The 24341-nt window shown below is 44.1% G+C and overlaps 1 protein-coding gene across 2 annotated transcripts in view; it reads left to right on the forward strand.

Moving 5' to 3' along the window:
- Positions 1-24302, forward strand: part of hm13 (histocompatibility (minor) 13) — an 82855-nt gene extending 58553 nt beyond the window's left edge. The window contains exons 12-13 of one of the 2 annotated variants that reach the window (XM_086005774.1): positions 10411-10598; positions 20759-20847. In XM_086005774.1, coding sequence (XP_085861900.1) covers positions 10411-10558 — 148 coding nt within the window. In that variant the 3' untranslated portion in view covers positions 10559-10598; positions 20759-20847. Of the gene's footprint in view, positions 1-10410; positions 10599-20758 lie in introns of both variants that reach the window. The other variant, XM_086005775.1, reaches the window with a different exon arrangement.
- Positions 24303-24341: the final 39 nt, after the last annotated feature.

The following is a 24341-nucleotide window of genomic DNA, read 5'->3' on the forward strand; positions in this document are numbered from 1 at the left end:
ATACAGTCATGGCTTTTGTGTGAATAAAGACCACTTGTGTGAGGTACCGGAGCCTTTTGAAACCGTATCCCAGTGAGTCAGCACCACACAAAAAACAGTATAATGATTAAACGGCAGTTGTTACTTCTGGCAAAAGATCATTCTCTGGGCGAACTTTTAAGAGTTAATATCCTATACAGCTGGTCTGACTTCATATGAAAGGCCACTGCCCCAGAACAACGGCATGGCAAGAAAAAACTTCCCCTGCGTTGACGATCATTAGTACTCAGTAGGCCAGCTGCAAGGAGAAATTTGTACTGTTGAGTGTTCCCAGGGATTCGAGCAGCAGCCATGCCAAATGAGCACCTGCTTTTAGCTTTGATGTTTAATTAATCCAGAGACGCAGCCACAGACTGATGGCGGCCTTATTCTAGTCCTATCGCAAGCACCTGAAATTCAAAATACAGCTGTTTGCAAAAGAAAAACATGAAGGCCTGTTCTTGTTTGGGTTCATCAAACCGCACTGTGGCAGCTGACCAAAGCTGCTTTTTTTTTGCTGTGTATATTTTTGCTTTGGAACAGAGTGACTGAAATCTCAGTAAAGGGTTTACAGGACAGCGGGAACCTGTGTAAAGGAGGCGGGCGGCTGTGTTAGTTGTGTTTAATAGTGGGTAGTTTGACTGCAAATGTGGGAACCTTCAGTTCCTTTAAAGAGGTGGTTAGTGCTTTTAGCTATCTTGAGAACTGATCTCGTCCATTGTATGCTTTGATTCATTTACAACTGTCTCCATACTGCTTCTCCATCCTGGTTATTTTGAGAGATTTGGTGGCATTGCCCACATTTCAAATTCAGCTTGGCTGCCAACTTGGCTGGCCTATCAGAACAGGTGGCAGTAGACTTTGTAAGATTTTTGAATTACTATGTCTCTAGCATCCAATTCATGATGGAATGGGGAATCTCATTGAAACGTCTAAAATTCTGACGGGGCTAGTCAGACTGGATGCAGGGAGGATGTTTCCCCTGGCTTGGGGGTCTAGAACGAGGGGTCACAGTCTCAGGATGAGGTAGGACATTTAGGGCTGAGATGAGGAGAAATTTCTTCACTCAGGGTGGTGAACCTGTAGAATTCTCTACCACAGAAGGCTGTGGAGGCCAAGTCACTGAATATATTTAAGAAGGAGATAGATAGATTTCTAGACACAAAAGGCATCAAGGGGTTTGGGGAGAGTGGGAATATGGTATTGAGATAGAGGATGAGCCATGATCATATTGAATGGCGGAGCAGGCTTGAGGGGCCGAATGGCCTACTCCTGCTCCTATTTTTCTATGAATGTCTTTAGTTTGCTTCAATTCCTCAATCACCGGGTAACTGCATGAGGACGGTTATTTGCTTCAACTATCTTTTTATTTTTAAACAACAACTTGGCTTTTTTGTCTCTGCCCTCAATCACAGCCAGTTGGCATTGGATTTTTTTCTTCCACCACCTTACATTGGAAGTCCAGTCTATGTGTTGGTCATTCTTCGCGGGGAAAAAGAACGTTGTGATTTTCCTAAATTTGCCGTTCACCACGTTGAGCCTGTGCCTCCTTATTCTACTTATAAGGTGCCACATAAAGGTTGTGAAGAAGGATAAGGGCACGTGAGGTGGGGGTAAGCTATTAGCAAGGATAAAGGATTGGTTAACTGACAAAACGGAGCGTTGGGCTAAACGGCTCATTTTCAAATTTGCGGGCTGTAACTAGTGGGGTGCCGTAAGGATCAGTGCTTAGGCCTCAGCTATTTACAATCTATATTAATGACTTCGATGAAGGGGCCGAGTGCAGTGTATACAAATTTAACAGAACATAAGAAGTAGGAGCAGGAGTAGGCCATACGGCCCCTCTGGCCTGCTTCGCCATTCAATAGGATCATGGCTGATCCGAACTTAGACTCACGTCCACTTCCCTGCCCTCTCGAATTCCAAAATTTGCTGACGATACAAAGCTAGGTGGAAAAGTAAGATGTGAGGAGGATACAAAGGGATATAGACAGGTTAAGTGAGGTGGCAGATGGAGTATAATGTGGGGAAATGTGAGGTTATTCACTTTGGTAGGAAGAATAGAAAAACAGAATATTTTTTAAATGGTGAGAAACTATTAAATGTTGTTCAGAGAGATTTGCGTGTCCTAGTACAAGAAACAGAGTTAGCATGCAGGTACAGCAAACAATTAGGAAGACAAATTTCATGTTGGCCTTTATTACTAGAGCGTTGGACATTTGTACAGGGCTCTGGTGAGACCACACCTGGAGTACTGTGCAAAGTTTTGGTCTCCTTATTTAAGGAAGGATATACTTGCCTTGGAGGCAGTGGAGCAAAGGTTCACTAGATTGGTCCCTGGGATGAGAGGGTCGTCCTATGAGGAGAGATTGAGCCTATACTCTCTGGAGTTTAGAAAAATAAGTTGTGATCTCATTGAAACATATAAGTTTCTAAGGGGGGTTGACAGGATAAATGCTGAGTGTACTGGCCTCGCTAGACGTGCTCCTATCTAGCTATCCAGCAAGTTAAACACATTCAAAATAATTCCTCGTGAAGCCGTTTGCTGTTTTGAAGCATTACTTGAACAAATTTGTGAAACTGTAAACAAACACAAAGTATGTTTTGTACATAAAACTAAGTACTATACATTCGATATTACATAAGATATAACATATTTACAACAGTAGAATAGACTAATTGTATAACTAACATTTGCACTAACTTCTGTAACTATCAAATATTAACCTTTTATAAACATAGTGTTATCAAAATACTACACTGACTTACTATCATGCTAATAGACAAAGATACTCACACACATTGTGCCTGGCCTAACATAGAAGATCAGATTACATTGGATTGCAAATCCCTCATGGAATTCTCCATTACTCAAGCCAGGTTCTTCCTGGAATTCCACTTCCTGGCATTCTACTTCCTGGGTCACACAGGAAGAAAGGTCAAATGACCTCTCACACAGGAAGAAAGGTCAAATGACCTCTCACACAGGAAGAAAGGCCAAATGACCTCTCACACAGGAAGAAAGGTCAAATGACCTCTCACACAGGAAGAAAGGTCAAATGACCTCTCACACAGGAAGAAAGGTAGAAAGGTCAAATGACCTCTCCTCCCACACAAACACTGCTAACACATAACCACCACCAGAGGGTGCTATCTGCATATAAAATGGTCCAGAACACAGAGTGTTTCCCCTGGCTGGAGAGCCTAGAACTGGAGGGTATGGTTTCAGGATAAGGGGTCGGCCATTTAAGACTGAGAGGAGGAGGAATTTCCAGAGTGTTGTGAATCATTGGAATTCTCTGCCCCAAAGTGCTGTGGATGTTGAGTATTTTCAAGGCGGAGATAGATAGATTTTTGGACTCCAGAGGAATTAAGGGATATGAGGATAGGGCAGGAAAGTGGAGTTGAGGTCGAAGATCAGCCATGATCTTCTTGAATGGTGGAGCAGGCTCGAGGGACCTTACTCCTGCTCCTAATTCTTATGTTCTTTTTTATAGCATACCTTGGCGTTGTGACCAACTGTACCTTTTCTACACCGTTTAATAACTTGTACAACTCTACAGTACACCGCAGCACGGTGGCATAGTTTTTAGCACTGTTGCCTCACAGCGCCAGGGACCTGGGTTCAAATCCGGCCTCGGGTGACTGACTGTGTGGAGTTTGCACATTCTCCCCGTGTTTGCGTGGGTTTTCTCCGGGTGCTCCGGTTTCCTCCCACAGTCCAAAGATGTGCGGGTTAGGTTGATTGGCCATGATAAAAATTGACCCTTAGTGTTAGGGGGGATTAAATATGTGGGGTTACGGGGATAGGGCTTGGGTGGGATGGCTGTCGGTGTAGGGACCCGGGTGCTAGGGTTTGGATGATCAGCCATGATCTCGTTGAATGGCGGAGCAGGCTCGAAGGGCCGAATGGCCTACTCCTGCTCCTATCTTCTATGTTTCTATCATCTCCTTTCAAGGTTCAATTGCAAGTCTGAGACCTTAAACCGAGACCCTGTCTGGCCACTCGGGTTTGACATACAAGATCCCAGGGGACTATTGAAGAGCAGGGAAGTTTTCCCGGTGTCATGGCCAGCAGTTATCCCTCAACCAACAGTTTAATTGGTCATTTGTCTCACTGCTGTTTGGGACCTTGCTGTGTGCAAATTTGCTCCTGCATTTCCCTACATTACGACAGTGACTGCTCTTCAAAAGTAATTAATGGGCTGTGAAATGCTTTGAGGTCATGATATTGTGAAAAGCGCTATATAAATGCAAGATTTTTTCCTCTTTTGTTCGATGGGAAAGTTTTAATAGTCCTTGAGTTTTTTTTAAAAATTGGGGTAACTTTAATAAATGTATTTAATTGGATGCCTTTATGTGGCTATATTCCAAATGTGGGATCTAGTGAGAGAGTTTACTTGCTTCTTGCTGTTCAGAAATGGTAGGGATTCGTATAACGTGGATTCTTAATAAATTAAATACTATTTAGTTTTTAGTGTCTAAGCATTTGATGACTTGCCATTCAAGTGGTTATGCTCACCTTGTGTCTTCATGAGAAAACATTAAGCCACACATTCCAGAAGGTCCCAGGTCCGCTAAGTTGGCTGATCCCAGCCAAGACATCAACTGAGATGCTAAAGTTGGCTCAACATCTCTGGGGTAGGCAAGAGAAAAATCAGCCAAGGGTCCCGGTCCCAGTCGCTATCCAGTGGCTCATGTAACATTCAGAGGTGCACTTTTTGGCTGTAATGGCCTCCATGGTCGCTTGGTGTCTATGCTTAATGTGAAGAAAGACCTGTGAAATCATACTGTAGCAATAGTCGGCATCTTCAGGAAAAGGGGCAAGAAAATTGGCAAAGTTTGCTTCCACATTTAAACAGAATGCTACTTTTAACACTCGGCCGGTTAAGCAAAGTGTATGGGATAGCTGGCTTTGTAAATACGAACATTGAATACTAAAACAAGGAAGTCATGCTAAACAACACCAACAACTTGCATTTATATAGCGCCTTTACCTTGGTAAAACATCCCAAGGCGCTTCACAGGAGTGTTACCAAAAACAAAATTTGACACCGAGCCATATGAGGGGATGTTGGAACAGTGACCAAATACTTGGTCACGGAGCTAGGTTTTAAGGAACATCTTAAAGGAGGAAAGAGAAGTTGGGGGCGGGGGGAAGGGAGAGGTTTCGGGAGGGAATTCCACAGCTTAGGACCTTGGCAGCAGTCAGTGGTGGAGCGATTAAAATCGGGGATGTTCAAGAGGCCAGAATTGGTTGAGCGCAGGGATCTCTGGGGATTGTAGGGCTGGAGATTAGTGATGGGGAGGGGCGAGGCCATGAAGGGATTTTAAAACAAGGATGAGAATTTTACAGTGGAGGCATTGCTTCACTGGGCGTCAATGTAGGTCAGCGGGCACAGGGGAGATGTGTGAGTGGGACTTGGTGGGAGTTAGGACATGGATAGCAGAGTAAACATTTATAAATCTCTGGTTAGGCCTCAGCTGGGGTATTGAGTATAATTCTGGACATTGCACTTTAGGAAGGGTGTCAAGGCCTTGGAGAGGGTGCAGAGGAGGTTTACCAGTATGATGCCAAGGATGAGGGAATGAGGTTATATGGAGAGATTGCAGAAGCTTTGATAGGTCTCCCCTTCGCTGCTCAAAGGAGAACATCGAAACATAGAAACATAGAAGATAGGAGCAGGAGTAGGCCATTCAGCCCTTCGAGCCTGCTCCGCCATTCAATGAGATCATGGCTGATCATCCAAACTCAGTACCCTGTCCCTGCTTTCTCACCATACCCCTTGATCCCTTTAGCCTTAAGAAATATGTCCAACTCCTTTTTGAATATATTTAATGAACTGGCCTCCACCGCCCTCTGTGGCAGAGAATTCCACAGGCTCACCACTCTCTGGGTGAAGAAATTCCTCCTCATTTCAGTCCTAAATGGCTTACCCCTTATCCTTAGACTATGACCCCTGGTTCTGGACTCCCCGGCCATCAGAAACATCCTTCCTGCATCTAGTCTGTCCAGGCCTGACAGAATTTTATAGGTTTCGATGAGATCCCCTCTCAATCTTCTAAACTCCAGCGAGTATAAGCCCAATCGACACAATCTCTCCTCATACGTCATTCCTGCCATCCCAGGTATCAGCCTGGTGAATCTTCGCTGCACTCCTTCCATGGCAAGAACGTCCTTCCTCAGGTAAGGCGACCAAAACTGCACACAGTACTCGAGGTGCGGTCTCACCAAGGCCCTGTACAACTGTAGCAAGACAAATAGAGATATTCAAAATTGAAAGGTTGTGATGGAGCAAGTAAGGAGAAACTGTTTCCACTGACAAGTGGATTGCTAGCCAGAGGTCACAGATTAAAAATAATTGGCGAAGTACAAGAGCTAATTGAGCAGAAATTGTTTCACAGAGGATTGTTAAGATCGCACTACCTGAAAGGGTGGTGGGAGCAGATTCCATAGGAACTTTCAAAAGGCAATTGGACATGTACCTGAAGTTGATTAATTGGCAGGGCTGGGGGGGGCGGGTGGGGAGAAACTGGGGTGTGGGACGAAACTGGAGAGTTCTTTCAAAGAGCCAGCACAGGCACGGTGGGCCAAATGGCCGCCTTCTGGGCTGTAAGATTCTATGATTCTATGAATTCTGCATCAGTATTTTTCCATGAAATGTAAGAATCATGGAAATTGTCGCCATGGTATAGAAATTACACTTTAACAGTGTTATATTAAAGCCTTTTAAAGACCGAGCTTTTAGCCACCTCTCCAAATAGATCCATCTTTGGCTCAATGCCGATTTTGGGCTAATTATGCTTCACTGAAGTTCCTTGGAATGTTTTTCTACTTTAAAGGTGCTGTTTAAATGTAAACTGCTTTACCAACACTGCATGCTCCAGGTGTCCCGTATTCCTTCTCTCTACCCATGCTTAGTGTTATTTCCTTTGGTGATATCATAGAAACTTGCAGCATAGAAGGAGGCCATTCGGCCTGTCGTGCCTGTGCCGGCTCTTTGAAAGATCAGTTTTGTTTAGCCCCACACCCACACATTTTGTCCCTACCCCTGTAAGTTCCTCATCCTCCAGAACCTGTCCGACTCCCTTTTAAAATTATTTATGGAATTCGCTTCCACCACCTTTTCAGGTAAAGCGTTCCAGATCCCGACAACACCGAGTGGAAAAAATTTCTCCTCATCTCCCCTCTCGATCTTTTTCCAATGATTTTGAATCCATGACTTCTAGTTATTGACCCACTCGCCAGAGGGAATATTTTTTCCCTATTTATCTAGCTTGTGTCTCTCCGTTATTCTCAATGCCACCACTCTTCCCCATACATACATTTTGTGTGTCCTTACTCTTGTTTCTGTCATTGCACAGTAAATCAATGGATCACTGTTTCTGTAAACTTTCCGGTGTTAAGTGCTACATTGATCCTGTTTGTTCTGTAACACTGCTGGGAGATTACCTGAAAAGCAGTTACTTTGTGCATAAGTGTCCCTTGCAGTGACCTGAGTGGGATGTGTTGTCTCCAGAGAAGTGAATTTTCTTTCATTTTCTGCCCTGCTCTCTCCGAAAAGCTGGCTCTTGGTGACGTAGTGTTCCTTGAGGGTCGTCGGGTCTCTTTCCCAAGTGTCCGCTCTTTGTGTGTGAGCCAGGGTAGTGATAGTATCATGATATATGCGACTATGAAAAGCGATGCAGCCAAGCCTGATTCTGTTCGCTCCAGAGGCCTGCACTTTCTAGCGAGAGTCGCTGGGTAGTCAGCAGTGAGAAATCTGGCAGACTTTTTTATTTGCCTTACCCACCCACCAGTTGGAGCTCTGCAGGATTGCGGAAATCCCCGCTGTGCAGTTTGCTGATGAACCGGCCTGATCTAACACTGATGTAGAATTGCAGGAACATTGTGAACCGCAGAACATATTTTTGCAACTTTGTCTTGAGTAATTAGAAGGTAGGAATGAAGTGGGGCAGTATTCCGGATATGTTTGAACAGGATCTCGGGTGGCCCTTGTTTTGCTTAACTCTTTTGAGGGCAGAAAATATATACAAGTCACTAATTTTATTCAAACCATAATATGAATGTGGGTGTCGGTGAGCTTTTCTTGTTCCGGACGTGCTGTCGGGACTCTTGGACCTGTGGTCTCCTTGAGTTGTTGGAGATCTTGTCTATGGTTGCTCGGCTGCAAGTGAAGGTAAAAATGGAAGGAAGAGCTGATCACTCCGGCCCAGCTCCCGACATCCAGTTAGAGTTTCCAATGGAAAACGTTGACCGCATGTAAGTACAGATGTACGATTAATAGATTTTCCATGTGAAACTCCAACACGGTGAGATCTGTTTTTATGAAGCTGGGGAACTTTATCAACCCCTTCCTTCTGTTTCACATCTCCACCTCCCCAAAAAAGGACAGTGGGTATGGTATTAACCTGTGTTGTTTTCACACACTGTGTCCGGATCAGAGTGGGCTTGACAAAAGCCTGGCTTGCCCTTGCCCAACTTCTCAATGGGGAGGGAAGATGCAAAGTGGCAACAGAAAAAACGACCCTTTGTCTGCCATTCCTGTCTTGCAGGTGTTCACTCTTGGTGGGGTACAGACACTGGATACCCTCCGATACCTCCTCCAAGCTGCTGCTGTTTGAGAGGCTAGCCAACCACAGGGGATATCACAACCGAGCCTGATGCTGTCCACATAACTGTACTTCAGTGGAGTTGCTGAATAGCAACCTTGTACATGAGTCACTGAGAGTGAATGTGCAGGTGCAGCAAGCCATTAGGAAGGCAAATGGTATGCTGGCCTTCATTACAAGAGGCTTTGCGTTCAGGAGTAAAGAAGTCTTACTCCAATTATATAGGGCCTTGGTGAGGCCACACCTGGAGTACTGTGTACAATTTTGGTCTCCTTACCTAAGGAAGGATATACTTGCCATAGAGGGAGTGCACCGAAGGTTCACGAGATTGATTCCTGGGATAGCGGGACTGTCTTATGAGAAGCGATTGAGTAAACTAGGCCTGTATTCTCTTGAATTCAGAAGAATGAGAGGGGATCTCATTGAAGCATACAAAATTATTACAGGGCTTGATAGGGTGGATGCTGGGAGAATGTGTCCCTTGGCTGGGGAGTCTAGAACCAGGGGCCACAGCCTCAGGATAAAGGGTAGGCCATTCAGGACTGAGATGGGAAGAAATTTCTTCACACAGAGGGTGGTGAATCTTTGGAATTCTCTACCCCCAAGGGCTGTGGAGGCTCAGTCATTGGGTATATTCAAAACAGAAGTCGATAGATTTCTGACTAGTAAGGGCATCAAGGGATATGGCGATAGGGCCGGTGAATGGAGTTGAGGCAGAAGATCAGCCATGATCTCATTGAATGGAGGAGCAGGCTCGAATGGCCTACTCCTGCTCCTATTTCTTATTTTCTTATGTTATTAACCAGAATCAGAAACCCTGGCTGTTTTTTTTTCCTCTTCCCCATTTCAAGGACGCTGAGGTAAGTTGCAACACGTCTGTAATTCTGAGTTGAGCTCCACTAACTCTACACAGCGAATGGATTAAACCTTTCTGATCAGAATAGTTGTTCCACTCCCCGCCTCAACCAGTTGAATCAGAAGTACAGTGTAGTAGAAAGCAAAGAAATCTGTACGCTAGTCATTGGGGACATGTTAGGACCAATGCTCCCGCTAAGCTGCGCAGCGGTCTGGAGACCCCGCGCAGGCCGCCCACCAGATTTTACTTTGAAGAAACCGCGCACACACGAAAACCTGAGTGGGCCTCGCAGGGACGGGAAAAAAATTACAGGGAATATTGGTTGGGACTAAACCCAGAGTCCGTGATGCACAGATTTGATTCCAAAGTCCATTCTGCAACAGATTGCAACATTGCAATGATAAAATACGTGTGTCTGTGTGATGACTATGCTTTCAGTGAACATTTGCCAGTGCTGTAGCAGATTGAGTTCAAATGTAGCTTTTCTAACTTCCAGATGATTGTTGGCAAAGCAGAGAATGGAGGATAGTCTTTTTATTTATTTATTTCTTGCCTGTTCTCCATTCCCAGCTACAGTACATAATTTCTGATATACTGAAGTAGCAAATTCAGTTAATAGATGCAGCCTTCGTGTCTAATCTCTTCCTCAAAATTAGTGCATTGTTTAGGAGTCATCATGGCTGCCCTAAACCAGACAGATAGTCTTTGAAAACCTGAGATTTATCTGGAGTGTTAATGCTTGGATCTAAATTTAAAAAGGAATTTGGTACGTCAGGTTTGTATTAATGGGAGTTTTGAGATTTCTCTGTATTTGCATTTGCTGTTCTTTAAAAATTGTTTGTGCACTCTTTCTTAATTCCTTTTTTTGTTCTCTTCCTCTTACCCTATCCCTCCCCTCTTTTCACCTTCTGTTACTGAATCAGCTACGAGTCTTCAGCTGAGGTCATGCCACACACGCCAAGACTCACCCACTTCCCCACTGTCTCGGGCTCCCCTGCGAGTCTGGCCAACTCTATGCAGCAAAAGCCCAACTCCCCCCGCCGCAGGCGGACGAACCCAAGCCCCATGTAGTCGTGTGACGGGGGGGCTTGTGGAGCAGCCAACGGGTCAGGTATACGCGACTTCTTGCCGAGCTTTGCCTGTATATTAATATTTCCAGCATGTTGCTGCAGTGCAAGCGTCTTTGACTTCTGTGTGGTGTTTTCTTTTCCTCTTGTGCGTAGTCTGATTATTTAAAAAAAAAATTAAAAAAAATTATTTGTTCTTCATTTGAGGGTAGAGCTGTTAATCCATTAATGAACCGCTTCAAATGCATGCCCTGAACATGACCCTCAGCAAAGCTTGCCTGCAGTGCTTTAGGTCGTGTGATTTGTGTCACCGTTGCTAATCCTTCAGCATGGGCATCACTGTGCATCTACGCTGGATTATTCTGGTGGTTGGCTTCATTTCAACATTGGCTCCAGCATTTTGCAAGCAGATCATGAGAATGAAAGAGCATTACAGTCCACCAAACCACTCCCATAAGCTCCATTGTATATATATTACAAGAACGAAAAAATAACGCCCAGGGTAATCACAAGGCTGTACTCCCTGTTTGTGGTTCAACTGCCTGCTGTAACCCATTCCAGATACGTTGAAATTTAACATTGCCTTAATCCCTGATGATCTTGCAAGGCCTCTGGATGGCCATTCTGTCTATGAAGAATAATCAAATGATGGTGCTTTATTTTGAAATGAAATTGAACATATTTAAAATGTTGAAAACATTGAAATATTCAGATCCATTTGGTTGAGTTCTAGAAATCTAATTTAATGCCCTTTTATAAAGCCTAAGTTCAGTTAACTTGAAATGACCACGTGCTTGATGAGCGTACTCGCTGACCGTAAACTCCCTTCAGGCAAATGCTGCTCGTCTTCGGAGAGCAGGGTCTGGTCCAGAGTCGATAGCTCAACTATTCAGAAGATGTAAAACCACTTAACTAAGAGCTATAGCGGCTTCTGATGACCATGACTGTATTCCCGACTAGTTAATTTAATAAACTCTTACACCTAGCTGCTTGTAACAGCACACTTGAGCTGTGCAATTTTGCTGTTGATGTGTGTACAGTGTGGAGGGAGGAGGTTTGGGCTCCAGAAAGAATTTCTTGTTCCAAGAAAGCAGGCAGGCGATCTGTTCTCGGTCCTTTTGAGCCAATGCCAGGAAATGAATGAGTGGGGAAAAGGGGCTGATGTCTGCTCCACTTTTCTGTCCCCAGCATCAAGGCTGTGATCGAGACCCAGCCGTGTCTGGAATCGGGCACAAAACTCGTCCTGTTCTGTGGCTGCACTGTGCTACCCTTGCGGTGGGCTTCCAACATCCCACCAAGACACAGAAGCGTTAATCCAGCACTCTGCCAGGCTAAGCTTGCATTTAACTGGGCTTTGCAAATTCATTGTCTTGATGATTTTTTTTAAACTAATGTTTTTGTCTAAATTTGAAACATTATAACTTTTAGCTTTTTCAATGAATTCAAAATGGAGAATATAGTGCAGCTGAATTGTCAGGACATTGTGACATGTCGGGAGATGAATTGCGCTTCCATATCTCTGGGATATTTGTCGATCACCTCTAGTTCGGACTTGTTTGCAGAGTACAGAGCTTTTCCGTTAACCTGAAGAGAAAGGACAAGAGGTTGATTCCGGAGATGAAGGGGTTGTCTTATGAAGAAAGGTTGAGCAGGTTGGGCCTATACTCATTGGAGTTTAGAAGAATGAGAGGGGATCTTATTGGAGCATATAAGATTCTGAAGGGGCTTAACGGTAGATGTAGAGAGGATGTTTCCCCTCGTGGGGAAATCTAGAACGAAGGGGCATAATTTCAGAATAAGGGGGCACCCATTTAAAACGGCAATGAGGAGGAATTTCTTTGAGGGTCGTGAATCTTTGGAATTGTCTTTCCCTAAAGAGTTGTGGAGGCTGGGTCATTGAATATATTTAAGGTGGAGATGAGACAGATTTTTGATTGGTAAAGGAGTCAAGGGTTATGGGGAGCGGGCAGGGAAGTGGAGTTGATGCCAAGATCAGATCAACTATGATATTGAATGGCGGAGCAGGCTCGAGGGGCCAAATGACCTGCTCCTGCTCCTACATCTTATGTTCCAAGTGGAAGGGTTTGACTATTTTAAGTTGCGCTGCCATGAGATTGCTTATTTGCAACAGTGAAACAACCTGCTGTAATACTTGGGCTGTCTTCAAGCTGTTCACTGCTGTTTCACATGATACTGTAGCACTTCACTTTCCATTTGTAAGAAAAACACACTCGCCTAATGGATTACAAAGACTAAAGTTCTTGATTTCTATGCGTACTTCAGTGTGAGTACTGGTGCAGTAGCTCGCAGTCTAGCGCCACTCTTGTGGAAAGATGAAGCATTGCCAGGTTCTGCTGTGATGAAACTAGAAATGCAGGACAGTGGGATCAATTTTTTAGTTTGGAGATTGCATTCTCTCCTCTGAAAAAGGGAAGAAAATGATTTAAACACTTTTTTTTAATGTTTCATTTGGTCATTTTCTTCTCTAGTGATGCACCCATCTCTGATCAGGCAGACAGAGGGCTCTGTGCTTGCTTAAGTCCCTTCAGTAATATTCAACCAGATCCAATCTGCAGGTTATGTGTAGAATATGTGAAGGAGTAGAGTGAATTAATGATCCTTTTATTTTCATCTTTCATAATGGAAATTGCAGTCACTGTGCTGGTCGTGCCTCCAAGTTACTCGGGGACTAGAATTGTGGAGAGAGGTTAGGAGAAATTTCTTTTACACGTGGGGTTGCTAGAGCATGAAATGCATTGCCACATGAAGTGACTGAGGCAGAGATCACTTCACATCTTTTCAGGGATAAATATTTGAAGCAGAAAGATGTAGGGTTATGGGGAGCGAGCAGGGCAGTGGGATTAGTTTTGGATTGCTCCAGCAAAAAGCTGACACGATGGACCGACTGGTTTTCTTCTGTTCTGTATTTAATCATTTTCTTTTTCTCTTTCCCTCCCTCTCTTCTCTTCTCTTTCTCCTTCCCTTTCTTTTCTTCTCTTCTTTCCTCTCTGCCTTTCTCTCGCACTCTCATATATCAATATACTGCAATGGTCAGTCCTGCTTTGAACCCTCAACTCCAAATAGATTCGCTCTCATTTCCATCTTCCTGCATCCCATTACACTGAAAATAAGCCTTATTGTACAAAGTTTCCTACACTTAACACATTGTCTTCCAGTACATCAAAAGTATAAAATACCTTTCTTCTATTAATCTTCAAACACTTCAAACCCAACTTCAGGGTCACCTATTTGCCATTTACTGTTTTTACATCTCTTTTTATTCTTTTCAGCCATGATGGTGCCCTACAGTAAGGGTCTTGGCCCGTCACCTTGCCGTCTAAGGGGGTCAAAAGCACACTGGTCTTCCATACCACTAGATCATCTTCAAATTGAATTTTTTTTGTACAGATGAGGTAAAGTCTAGCTCCAAGTTGTTTAAGCATCAAGTGGTACCACAGTTACCACTGGGAAATTAACACACCCTTACACTTTGGACACTAAAAAAAAAACCATGCATGCTCAACAACTGAAATAAAACTGGGAAAATCTGGGCAAGCGCAGCAAGATTAGTTAACAGTTAGAGTGGTTGAGAAAAGGTAGGTTAAAATGTCAGGTGGGATGCTTCATCAGAAACTGAAACATGAATCTGCCTTTCCCTTTCAGATGCTGAATGACCTGTGTATTTCCAACATTTTCTATTGTCTGTGTACTTGCATTTTAAAACTAACTTTAGTTACTCTATTTTTAAACTTAGCTGTGTTTAACATCCAGTGGGTCAAAATCTTATCATTTTTAATGACCTACCTAATTATTGTTTTGAGAGCACAGGCTTGGGGGTGGAATCAGATGCAGCATCAATAATGTTTGTGTGACTGCTGGCTGATAGTGACTTCTCGTTTGTCGGTTTGTAACCTGCACTACAGCCTCACTGAGCTGGGATTGTAGTGAAGCAAATAGCCCTTGTATTGCCGGTTCACCGTGGGCAGTCAGCAAGCCACTAACTGAGACCATCATTGAGTATCAGCAGACTCCTGTCTCACACGGTTCTTTTGTTTTGTTTATACTTCCCACTATTGACTTGTTGCACGTGTAGCCAGTCTGCTCCGTAAATCGCTTGCTGTTGAGAGGGGAAGGGGAAGTGGAAAGTCACTCGATCGTTGTGCCACACTCTATGTGCACGCAGCCCCCTTGCCCAATGATGCGGAAGCAGAATTGACAGAAGAAGTGACGGAAGAGTCTGCAGCTGAGTCGGGGTGGAGGAGGGCGCCAAGATACGCAACAGAGAAATAAATATAATGGAGCAAAAGATCCAGAGGGGCGATGAGGAGAATGTTTTTTCGCAGCGAGTTATGATGATCTGGAATGCGCTGCCTGAAAGGGCGGTGGAAGCAGATTCAGTAGTAACTTTCAAAAGGGAATTGGAGAAATATTTGAAGGGGAAATTTTGCATGGCAATGGGGAAAGGGCAGGGGAGTGGGACTAATTGGATCGCTCTTTCCAGGAGCTGCCACATGCACAATGGGCCGAATATCCTCCTTCCGTGCTGTATCATTCTATGAAAAGTGACAAAGAAAAGATTCTGAGGGAGGAGGAACAGTGAACTGCAGAGCTGCAGTGGTGGAGGCCAAAGAGCTGTCATCTGTTGCAGCTATCTGTCCCTTCAGTACTGTTACTATCGTACAGACTCGATATACATTTTTCCTCTTTCTTCACCCCCCCCCCCCCAATCCCCCACAAAAAAATCCTTGAACTTTCCTCTGCAGTAATCTTTTATTCTCTTCCGAAAGTGTGTGTCTCATTGCTGGGTTAAAAGTGTGAAGTTAGCTTTTACACATCACACTCTCTGTCTATCATCTCCCCCCCCCCCCCCCCCCCCCCCCCCAACAACCCAAACAAGCTGAACATCAGCTTTAAATGCACACACAGCACCTGATTGACTCCTCGCCTTGGCAACTGGAAAAGAAAGGAAGGCATACATAAGAGTGCCCCAGGAACAGCAGGCACCATATCTGCATCATCTCTGTACCATCACAGGAGGGCCAGGTATGGTCTGTGGACTGTAGTTTGAGCACCACCGATTCAGATGGGAAAATGGGGCATTTTCTTGTACCATGATGTCTATTCAGAGGTCACATAAGTACAGCTTAGGTCAGAAGTGCATCATGTAACCTCACTGGTACATTTGGCCAATAGTGAGATGGTAGCAATATAAAGTCCACAGGCTCTGCTTTAAATTGAATCCTTGGACAGCTGACATTTCAGGAAAGACACAGTTTTGATCACCTGATGGGCAAACTGCAGTCTTTCCGACAATGCTCAATGGTAACTTTTCTTGCAGAGTTTTTTCTGATGCGACTATATAATGCAGCAAGGTTTTGTTCTGTCACTTCTGAGTAACTATCGCCAGATAGGGAAACTAATGCTTCATCGGGTAGTTTTGTTGAGGATTCTCATCCAATTGTCCCTTCATTGGGCTGGTTTATGTTGTGTGCAGTGTATGGCTCCCAAATATGTGTGCTTGCCTCATGCAGATAATGGCATGTGTCAAATTGTCCTGCATGTTCACTCACAACTTTATATTTATAACGTATTAAAACATCCCACATTACAACAGTGACTCCATTAAAAGTACTTCATTGGCTGTAAAGTGTTTTGAGACGTCCGGTGGTCGTGAAAGGCGCTGTATAAATGCAATTCTTCTTATTTATAAGGCGCTTATTGCATATTGTCTCTGAAGAAACATAAAGGAAAAACTGAGTTCTGGAAATTAAAATTAAAATAAAAACAAGGTTCTGGAAATGCACAGTCCCCATTGGAACTGCTGGAGAATGAATGTTTAGAAAAGTAAATTGCAACTCGTGGGCAGCAGATTGAATCCTTGATTCTGGTTCCTAAAGAGAAGCACGAAATTATCTACACTGTATTTTTAAAAATTGAGATGGGCTGCGTTTTGTTCAAGGCCTGAAGACCATTGAAGTAATTGAATGTGTTGCAAACCTGTGGGAATGATTGGCAGGTTCCAGAATCCGCAATGTTGTAGATGGCAGCAAGCACCACAGCCCTGCCAACGGAAAGAAGAAAATGTTGGCCAAGTTATCTTGGGAGTTTCTTACAGTTAAACTGCAAAAACAAGATGCAGAAGATGTTGGAATTTTTTTTGTTGAAGAATTGTTCAACATAAATTTATAGTAGCTAACCTTTATCAGGAAGCAGTTTATTGGAGGAAAGGGAATGCACATTATGATGCCAATAGGCTGACTTTATAAAGTTTTTTTTTTTAACAAGTTCCCAGGTTTGATCGTCCCTGCTGAGTTAGCTAATCTCCGGAGCAGCAACAGGAGCACCAATAGTTATATAATGACTCCCTGTTGGAAGTGCACATGTGTGGATGTTGGATGAATGCAAGATCGGACTTGGCTTTGACATTCTCTGCAGCCTGCTGATATTCACGGTCCAGGTCTGTGCATGAATGACTGAGTGGAGTATTCGAGTGACTGCTAGCTGGACCCAAGGTGCGGTGACTGAGCCAACTCCTTCATGAGGGGCGGGGGTAGGGAGAAATGCAGCTCAACTAATACTTTTACCTTTAATTGCTGCAGTGCTTGGTTTAAGCAGGAAGGTCCGAGGTTCGGTACCTGGTCAGTGCAGCATTAAGCAGGGCATCCCACGCCCTACAGCTGTGCCCTGGGCTGTGCGAAGGGAGGGAATCTGGCCATAATTCCCATTTCTGATAACTATCCAGTAACTTTTGCTGGAAAATGTATCTGTGGACATTGAATGAGAAGTGGATCACCCTCAACTGCGATGACCTTCCCCCCCACCCCTGCCCAAAGGTCATTTAGCTTAATATTTTGATATTTTGCTCCTTTTAATTCTGTAACACTGGTTGAATAAATGAGCCTAGATGATACTTTTTGAAGGTTTAGGAACCAAATAGATCAAATTGAATCATTCTGATGCTGCCCCCGGTGTTTCTGTGTAGCTGTCACTTGCAGTGGTCCTATTGTTGAAGGAAATTAAGCTCTTTCACAGTAAAGTGATGCTACAGACGGTGTATTGCACGAATTCTGCATCCGTCCGGCTATTCCTACAGGCAGTTCCGCACAAGTGTTCAGAGTAATTCCACTCCAGATCTGGCCCATCTTCAGGGAAAACTGAACTTCAAATAAGTCACCGGATGTGTTGAATTGCATAAAATGCCATATATTGAAAGAAAGACATTCATTTATATAGCGCCTTTCACAACCATGGGACGTCCCAAAGCACTTTACACTTCAAAAGTATTTCATTGGCTGTAGTCACTGTTGTGATGTAGGAAACGCGGCAGCCAATTTTGCACACAGCAAGGTCCCATAAACAGCGTTGAGATAATGACCAGATAATTTGTTTTGGTGATGTTGGTTGAGGGATAAATATTGGCCCAGGACACCGGGGAGAACTCGCTGCTCTTCTTTTGCGTCCATCGGAGAAGGCAGACGGTCTCTGTGGCGCATTGTGGTTTAAGATACTGGGGGTAAAAATTGCAGTTGCACCTAGACTTCCCCACACAAGTTGCCAACCTGGTCCCTGCAGAAAAGAAAATTGAGGGCTACACTTATACACTACTTGTGCAATTGGATGTCGGGTGCCCACTTGTAGGGAGTCAAAAACTAGGCCATAAATACAAGATAGTCACTAATAAATCCAATAAGGAATTTAGTAGAAATGTCTTTACCCAGAGAGTGGTTGGAATGTGGAACTTGCTACCACAGGGAGTGGTCGAGGCGAATAGCACAGATGCCTTTTAAGCTAAATAAGTACATGAGGGAGGAAAGAATAGAAGGATATACAGGTAGGGTGAGAGGGAGCTCGTGTGGAGCCTAAACAGCAGCACAGACCAGTTGGGCCGAATGGCCAGTTTCAGTGATGTAAATTCTATGTAGAATAGGTTTGACCGAGTCCTTGGAAGCAGATTAACCGTCTGCTTTAACTGTCTGCTTTTTGGGTTTGGGAACCGTTTGTGGGATCGGGAGGCAAAAAGAGAAATTGCTTCGTACTGACGCTGCTGTGCAGCCACCGTTCCAGATGTTTCCAGAGAGTCTTGGGTGCATCGTGCTATCCTCCTGTGTTGATCTCCATGTTAGCTGCACTCTGATCATATGACGTGTTCAACAGTAGCAGCAGGCCTAATCTCAACAGTGCCTACCAGTCGGCAATTTCTAAATCTTAGTAAGTGTTTAGCGTAATTAACTTCAGCCTGTTGGTGAGCGGCTGCAGAAATGGGGTTTCATTGCACCGAGAAAACTGAAGCCAAATGCCTGTACACAGCACGGCACCTGTCAACAACAACTTTCATTTATACAGCGCCTTTAACGTAGTAAAACGTCCTAAGGCACCTCACAGGAGCGTTATCAGACATAATTTGACACCGAGCCACGTAGATATAGAAACATAGAAGATAGGAGCAGGAGTAGGCCATTCAGCCCCTCGAGCCTGCTCCACCATTCAATGAGATCATGGCTAATCATCCAAATTCAGTACTCTGTCCCTGCCTTCTCTCCATATCCCTTGATCCCTTTAGCCTCAAGAAATATATCTAACTCCTCCTTGAATATATTTAATGAATTGGCCTCTACTGCCTTCTGTTGTAGAGAATCCCACAGGTTCACCACTCTCTGGGTGAAGAAATTCCTCCTCATCTCTGTTCTAAATGGCTTACCCCTTATCCTTAGACTATGACCCCTGGTTCTGGACTCCCCCGCCATCGGGAACATCCTTCCTGCATCTAGTCTGTCTAGTCCTGTTAGAATTTTATAAGTTTCAATGAGATCCCCTCTCATTCTTCTAAACTCCAGCGAGTATAAGCCCAATCGACCCAATCTCTCCTCATACGTCATTCCTGCCATCCCAGGTATCAGCCTGGTGAATCTTCGCTGCACTCTCTCCATGGCAAGAACATCCTTCCTCAGATAAGGCGACCAAAACTGCACACAATACTCAAGATGTGATATTAGGAGAGGTGATGGTCAGTGTAAGATCTTAAGGAGTGTCTTAAAGGGGGGGAGAGAGAGGTGGAGAGGTTTAGGGAGGGAATTCCAAGAGCCACGGGCCTAGACAGCTAAAAGCACAGCTGCCAGTGGTGGAGCGATGAAAATCGGGGATGCGCAAGAAGCCAGAATTGGAACAATGCAGAGAGCTCGGAGGGTGGAAGGAAGTTACAGAGATAGGGAGGGGCGAGGCCATGGAGGGTATTGAAAACAGGGATGATAATTTTTAAACTGAGACGTTGCCGGACCAGGAGCATGATGTATACCAATGGATCCAGATACTGTGGTAGTTGCATTGTGACCTTTTCCATTTATTCTGAGTTTCTGGCTGTTTGAATTTTTTGCAATTAATCTGAATAGTTATTCTCTATTTTGGGGAAAGGTTGGGGTCAATTTGCTGCACTGCTAGTCATTCTTTTGTTTTATTCAACTTCCCCAAAAGAGCAGACTATCTTCTGGCTTCTCTTTCTCTCCTTGCTATATTTTTCCACCCTAACAATTCGTACTGCAATATAGTCCCACAAGTGCCAGCAGCCTTCCAGTAACTCACCCAAGTGGCCATTCTGCATGTGTGAATGTTGGCAGGCTGTTGGACCCGGGAGCTTCTCAAAGCCAAGCTTGTCCTCGGCCTATATCCACGCACGTGCACTTTCGCAGCAGGGGTCACTGGATCAATATTGGGAATGGGAACCTTGGCTCCCCTTCCTCTCGCTAGCCCAGGGCTGCTGAGGCCAATCGTAGCATCTCGGTTGCTGCTCCTGAAGAGATTGGGTAACTTGGGATACTGACCAGGAATCAAAGCCAAAACCTTCTGGTCTTCAAGCTCTGGGTGGTGCCTTTACCCATTGAGGTTTTTGGAGGAGCCCTTCTCTTAGTTTTTAATAAACTTCCTTCACTTGAAGAGGAGTAGGCAATGGGTATCCATGCTCTCCTGCTGCAGTTTCAATACTTGACTTGCTGCTGATCCCAGCTGGTTGTCGAGCAGAGGTGAAGTGCTTCATCAGAGGAGACAGGAACTTAAGAGGGCCAGGGATCATACTGCATCACTCTTTCAAACTCCTGGAAGCCAAGGCTTTGGAGGATAATGGAGGAAAAAGAAGGCAGTTCACTTTCTAAGTATCAGCATTGATTTGATAACTTTCCAGTTGCCTTTAACTTCCCTCTCATTTTAAATGCAGGTACGAGGAAAAGCCAAGCCTTTCCGACAAAGAGGCTTTGGACGAAGCCACGGACGATTTGAAGGAAAGCAAGAAGGAACAGTAACAGGAGACACCGTGGAGCAATCCATTTCTAAAAAGATCCTCACTCCTAACTGCCTGTTTTTGTGTTCATTTCGTGCAGATACCTAATTGTACTGACATGGTCGTGTGTGTCTTGCGTCCCTGGCAATTTACAGGGAAACAAAAAAAAGTATTTCATTACATCATGCTACGATGCTAGTTATTCAGTTCTGCTTGGGTGTTTTCTATGAATGTGCCAATTGATTGTTTTAAAAGGAAAAAAAACCTGAGGGATTGCACCAGTGCCTATCTAAGTTTTTAATTTATTTTGACTGGATTAAAGTGATCATGACACTTTTTAAATTCAAAGGCGCCAGTATTTTTGTTTTGTTTCACAAACAAATGCAGAAAACTGAATTTTTAGAACCGCTGTACGCCTGGTTCGTGTTATAAAAATTTGTATTTAAAAAAAACAAAGAATAAATACCTCAGCTGTTTTTTTTTTTTAACGTGACTGCTTTTGCTCGCAGACGCGCGTGTGTGTGTGTGTTTTTTAAAAGGGAATTTAGGGTTTAAATGGACAGGCTTTTTTTAAAAACCCTGACTGATGTCAACGATACTGTGCTGACCTTGCACGTGCACACCACCTAAAACACATTTGCGCAGTTTAATTGGAGAATGGTGATGGGGATTAACTGCTGATACATTCTCTATAGGTAACCTATATGCGGGAATTACTTTTCTTTAAACTAATGGACCACCTTTTTTCCTGCATTTGTTTGTTAAATGAAGGGAACTACCTTTTTATAAGTGGCAGCTGCTGGGATGCACAGATTATTAACAGCAACTTTAAAAAAAAATTCCTTTGTCGCTTTGATTTTCACAGACGACGTAAATATCAACTGATATGAATATTATATATGTACTAGCCAATGAAGTGTTGTCTGCCTGACTGTGACTCGTTCAGCATAAGTGTTCACAGGGTAAAAAAACAGTATGTAGCGACACTATATTTGCTAAATGAGAGTGTGTGTACAGTATCATGTCTTTGTAGCTTTTGGAGGGACCCGAGTCTGATGCAGTGCATGTAGCAGTTGTATCATTTTACTTTTTTGTTTCATGTATTTTCTTACTTCCTTTCTCTTCCCCACACCCCCAGGAAGGCAGTGACTGATCCCAAATGCCATCAGCGTGTCCTCCAGCACCTCGCCCCAGTGGTTACTCATGTGTGAGCCTAGACGGCGAATATTGTGGGGGCACGCCGATGGTGGGAGGGGTACAGACATCGGACCCCATTTTCACCCGATGCCCACGTTGCATGCAGGTTCCAATTGAGGTGCCTGGACAGTCAGTGATCAGCGTCGAGAAGCTGTTTTGTGGGGTGGGGGAAAGAAGGGATAATTTTTTTGTTTGTTTTTGTTTCCCTTCCCCCCCCCCCCCCCCCCTTCAGCTTGGAATGCCGAAACAAACTGAAGTTTTCAGACCCACCAAACTCGACATGCACCCAGAATCGAACACTTCTTCCTGCTCGGTGTCACTCAGTAATGCGCCACACACTGTCTTTTTTTTTAACTCCGTGAACTGTTGGGGAAATTCCAGAGCTTTTCTTCTGAATAGTTTGCACAAAGTCTCCACTGATGCCGCAGTGTGGATCAAGCCCGTTTAGAATAGATCCTGTGTTTTTTTTTTTTAGGGATAGGCTTTGCTCACCTTTCCAATATTTTCACAATTTAGGTCAAGCTATGCTTCAGAAGTTCCCCTCTTGGCCTTTTCCAGGCTTGTACTTGCCACTGTCTGTTACACCGCCGAGAGAGGGTGCGCTGAGAGCCCTGATAACCTCCAGTGTTCTTGAGCCTGGTGCGCTCCTGCAGAGTGGGACTTTGGATTGATCAGGAAGCCTTGCAGTGTCGTGGGCAATTCTCCCCCCGCCCCCCACCCCCCGGTGGGCGAATCATTTGAATTTTCCTTGTAGTCCGCCTCCTGTGTACTGTGTGTTTGGGGGAGGTTTTTTTTTAATAATCTATGCACGACAGTGCTGTGTCTTAAATGTAATGCCACTAGCGTATTGGCGTTTGCCCTTTGATTAGAAGACGTTGGCAGTCTCGACTAATACCTTTTGCACTTCTGGTGAATGCACCATGTTAGAGCTCATGCTGCAGAATTTCAGGACCCATGCCTGTTTCTGCTCTTGCTTCGTAGCCAAACTTTAAAAAAAAAAAAAAATTGCAGCATCATTGTGGAGTTTGGGAATCCAGGGGGAGTGGGAATCTGTTGGGTGGATAAGAAATAGTGCAGTTTGAAGATGGGCTAGGAGTGATAGAAGAGTAGATAGTTTTGCCTTTTTAAAAATATTTTCTCTCAAAGCAATTACTGAAGTTTTGATATTTTCGTGCCTCTGTTCTTTTATCCCTCTCCTTATGAGAAAGGGTTAATGATTTCTCCGAACTCCATTCCCTGTCAAAATGATGAAAGTAGCATCATTATTCCAGAATGGTATTCTAGGCCACTGCTAGATTTTTTTTTAAAGAGCAGGTTCCATTGGGTTAAGCTTCGAGTTCGCGGTCTGTTTTTAATGTAAATTATTTCTAGGTAATAACATTGCGTATCTAATGAAGCAGTATCCTCACAGAATATCCATGTCCCTAAATGCTCACTGTATACAGGCAGAGCGACACTGACGATGAAAAGTCTGCGGTACCACAAGGTGCTGAATTTGGTACCAGTCAGCAATCTGCCTCGGCCCACAGGATAGCCGATGTAGGAAATGGGGGGCGGGGAAACAGCACACTAATGCAGCAGTGGGTGCTTTGCTCTGCAACTTATTCTGCTGCTCCTGACCAGAAGGTGTTTAATTCTAGTTGTTGGGTGCTCAAACTGTTCCTTTCTCCAGCGCTGACATCCTTGACCTTGAAGAGCACAACATTTGTAGCTTCAAAAGAATATATATATATATATATATATATACATCTGTAGTAAATAGCCCAGGCAGATGATGGAGGAGATTTTTTAAATGCGGGAAGGGTGTACCAGGGAGAGATTTTTTTTGACTCGTGTACACTTATCTGAAACTCAGTTTTTTAAAAAGAAAATGGTGAATGATTGATTACATGTATTGCATCTGAAGCTTCTTGCGTGATGCCTCTAGAATTCGTTTTAATTTTCACTCTTTGTGGAAAAGGGACTTCCATCCTTTTACTCTTTTATCCTAATGATGAAGGGGTTAGTCATTGCAGTGTACGTTAGATTCAGCTGTACCGTATGTATTGGAGATTAGGTGTGGTTAAAATTTAAAACACCGTTATGTTTCTGACAGGACGGGATTTTGTATTTTTTAAATGTTTCTGCTCCTTGTTCACATTCTTGCATTTGTCTCACCCCCACCCTCTCCAACCATCCTCCGCTTTTTCATTATTGTAGTATAACTGGCTTCCCTCGTGAGGAGCTGTGATTTGATTTGCAATAAACTGTGGTGTGCGCCACTGTCGATACGCATTAAGCAATGCTGCTGCCTCCGCATTTATTCCTTGGCACTGTTCGAGTA

This window comes from Somniosus microcephalus, chromosome 13 (genome assembly GCF_052327205.1).
Source record: "Somniosus microcephalus isolate GS21.2 chromosome 13, FLI_Smic_1.0, whole genome shotgun sequence".
In the NCBI taxonomy this organism is placed as follows: Eukaryota; Metazoa; Chordata; class Chondrichthyes; order Squaliformes; family Somniosidae; genus Somniosus; species Somniosus microcephalus.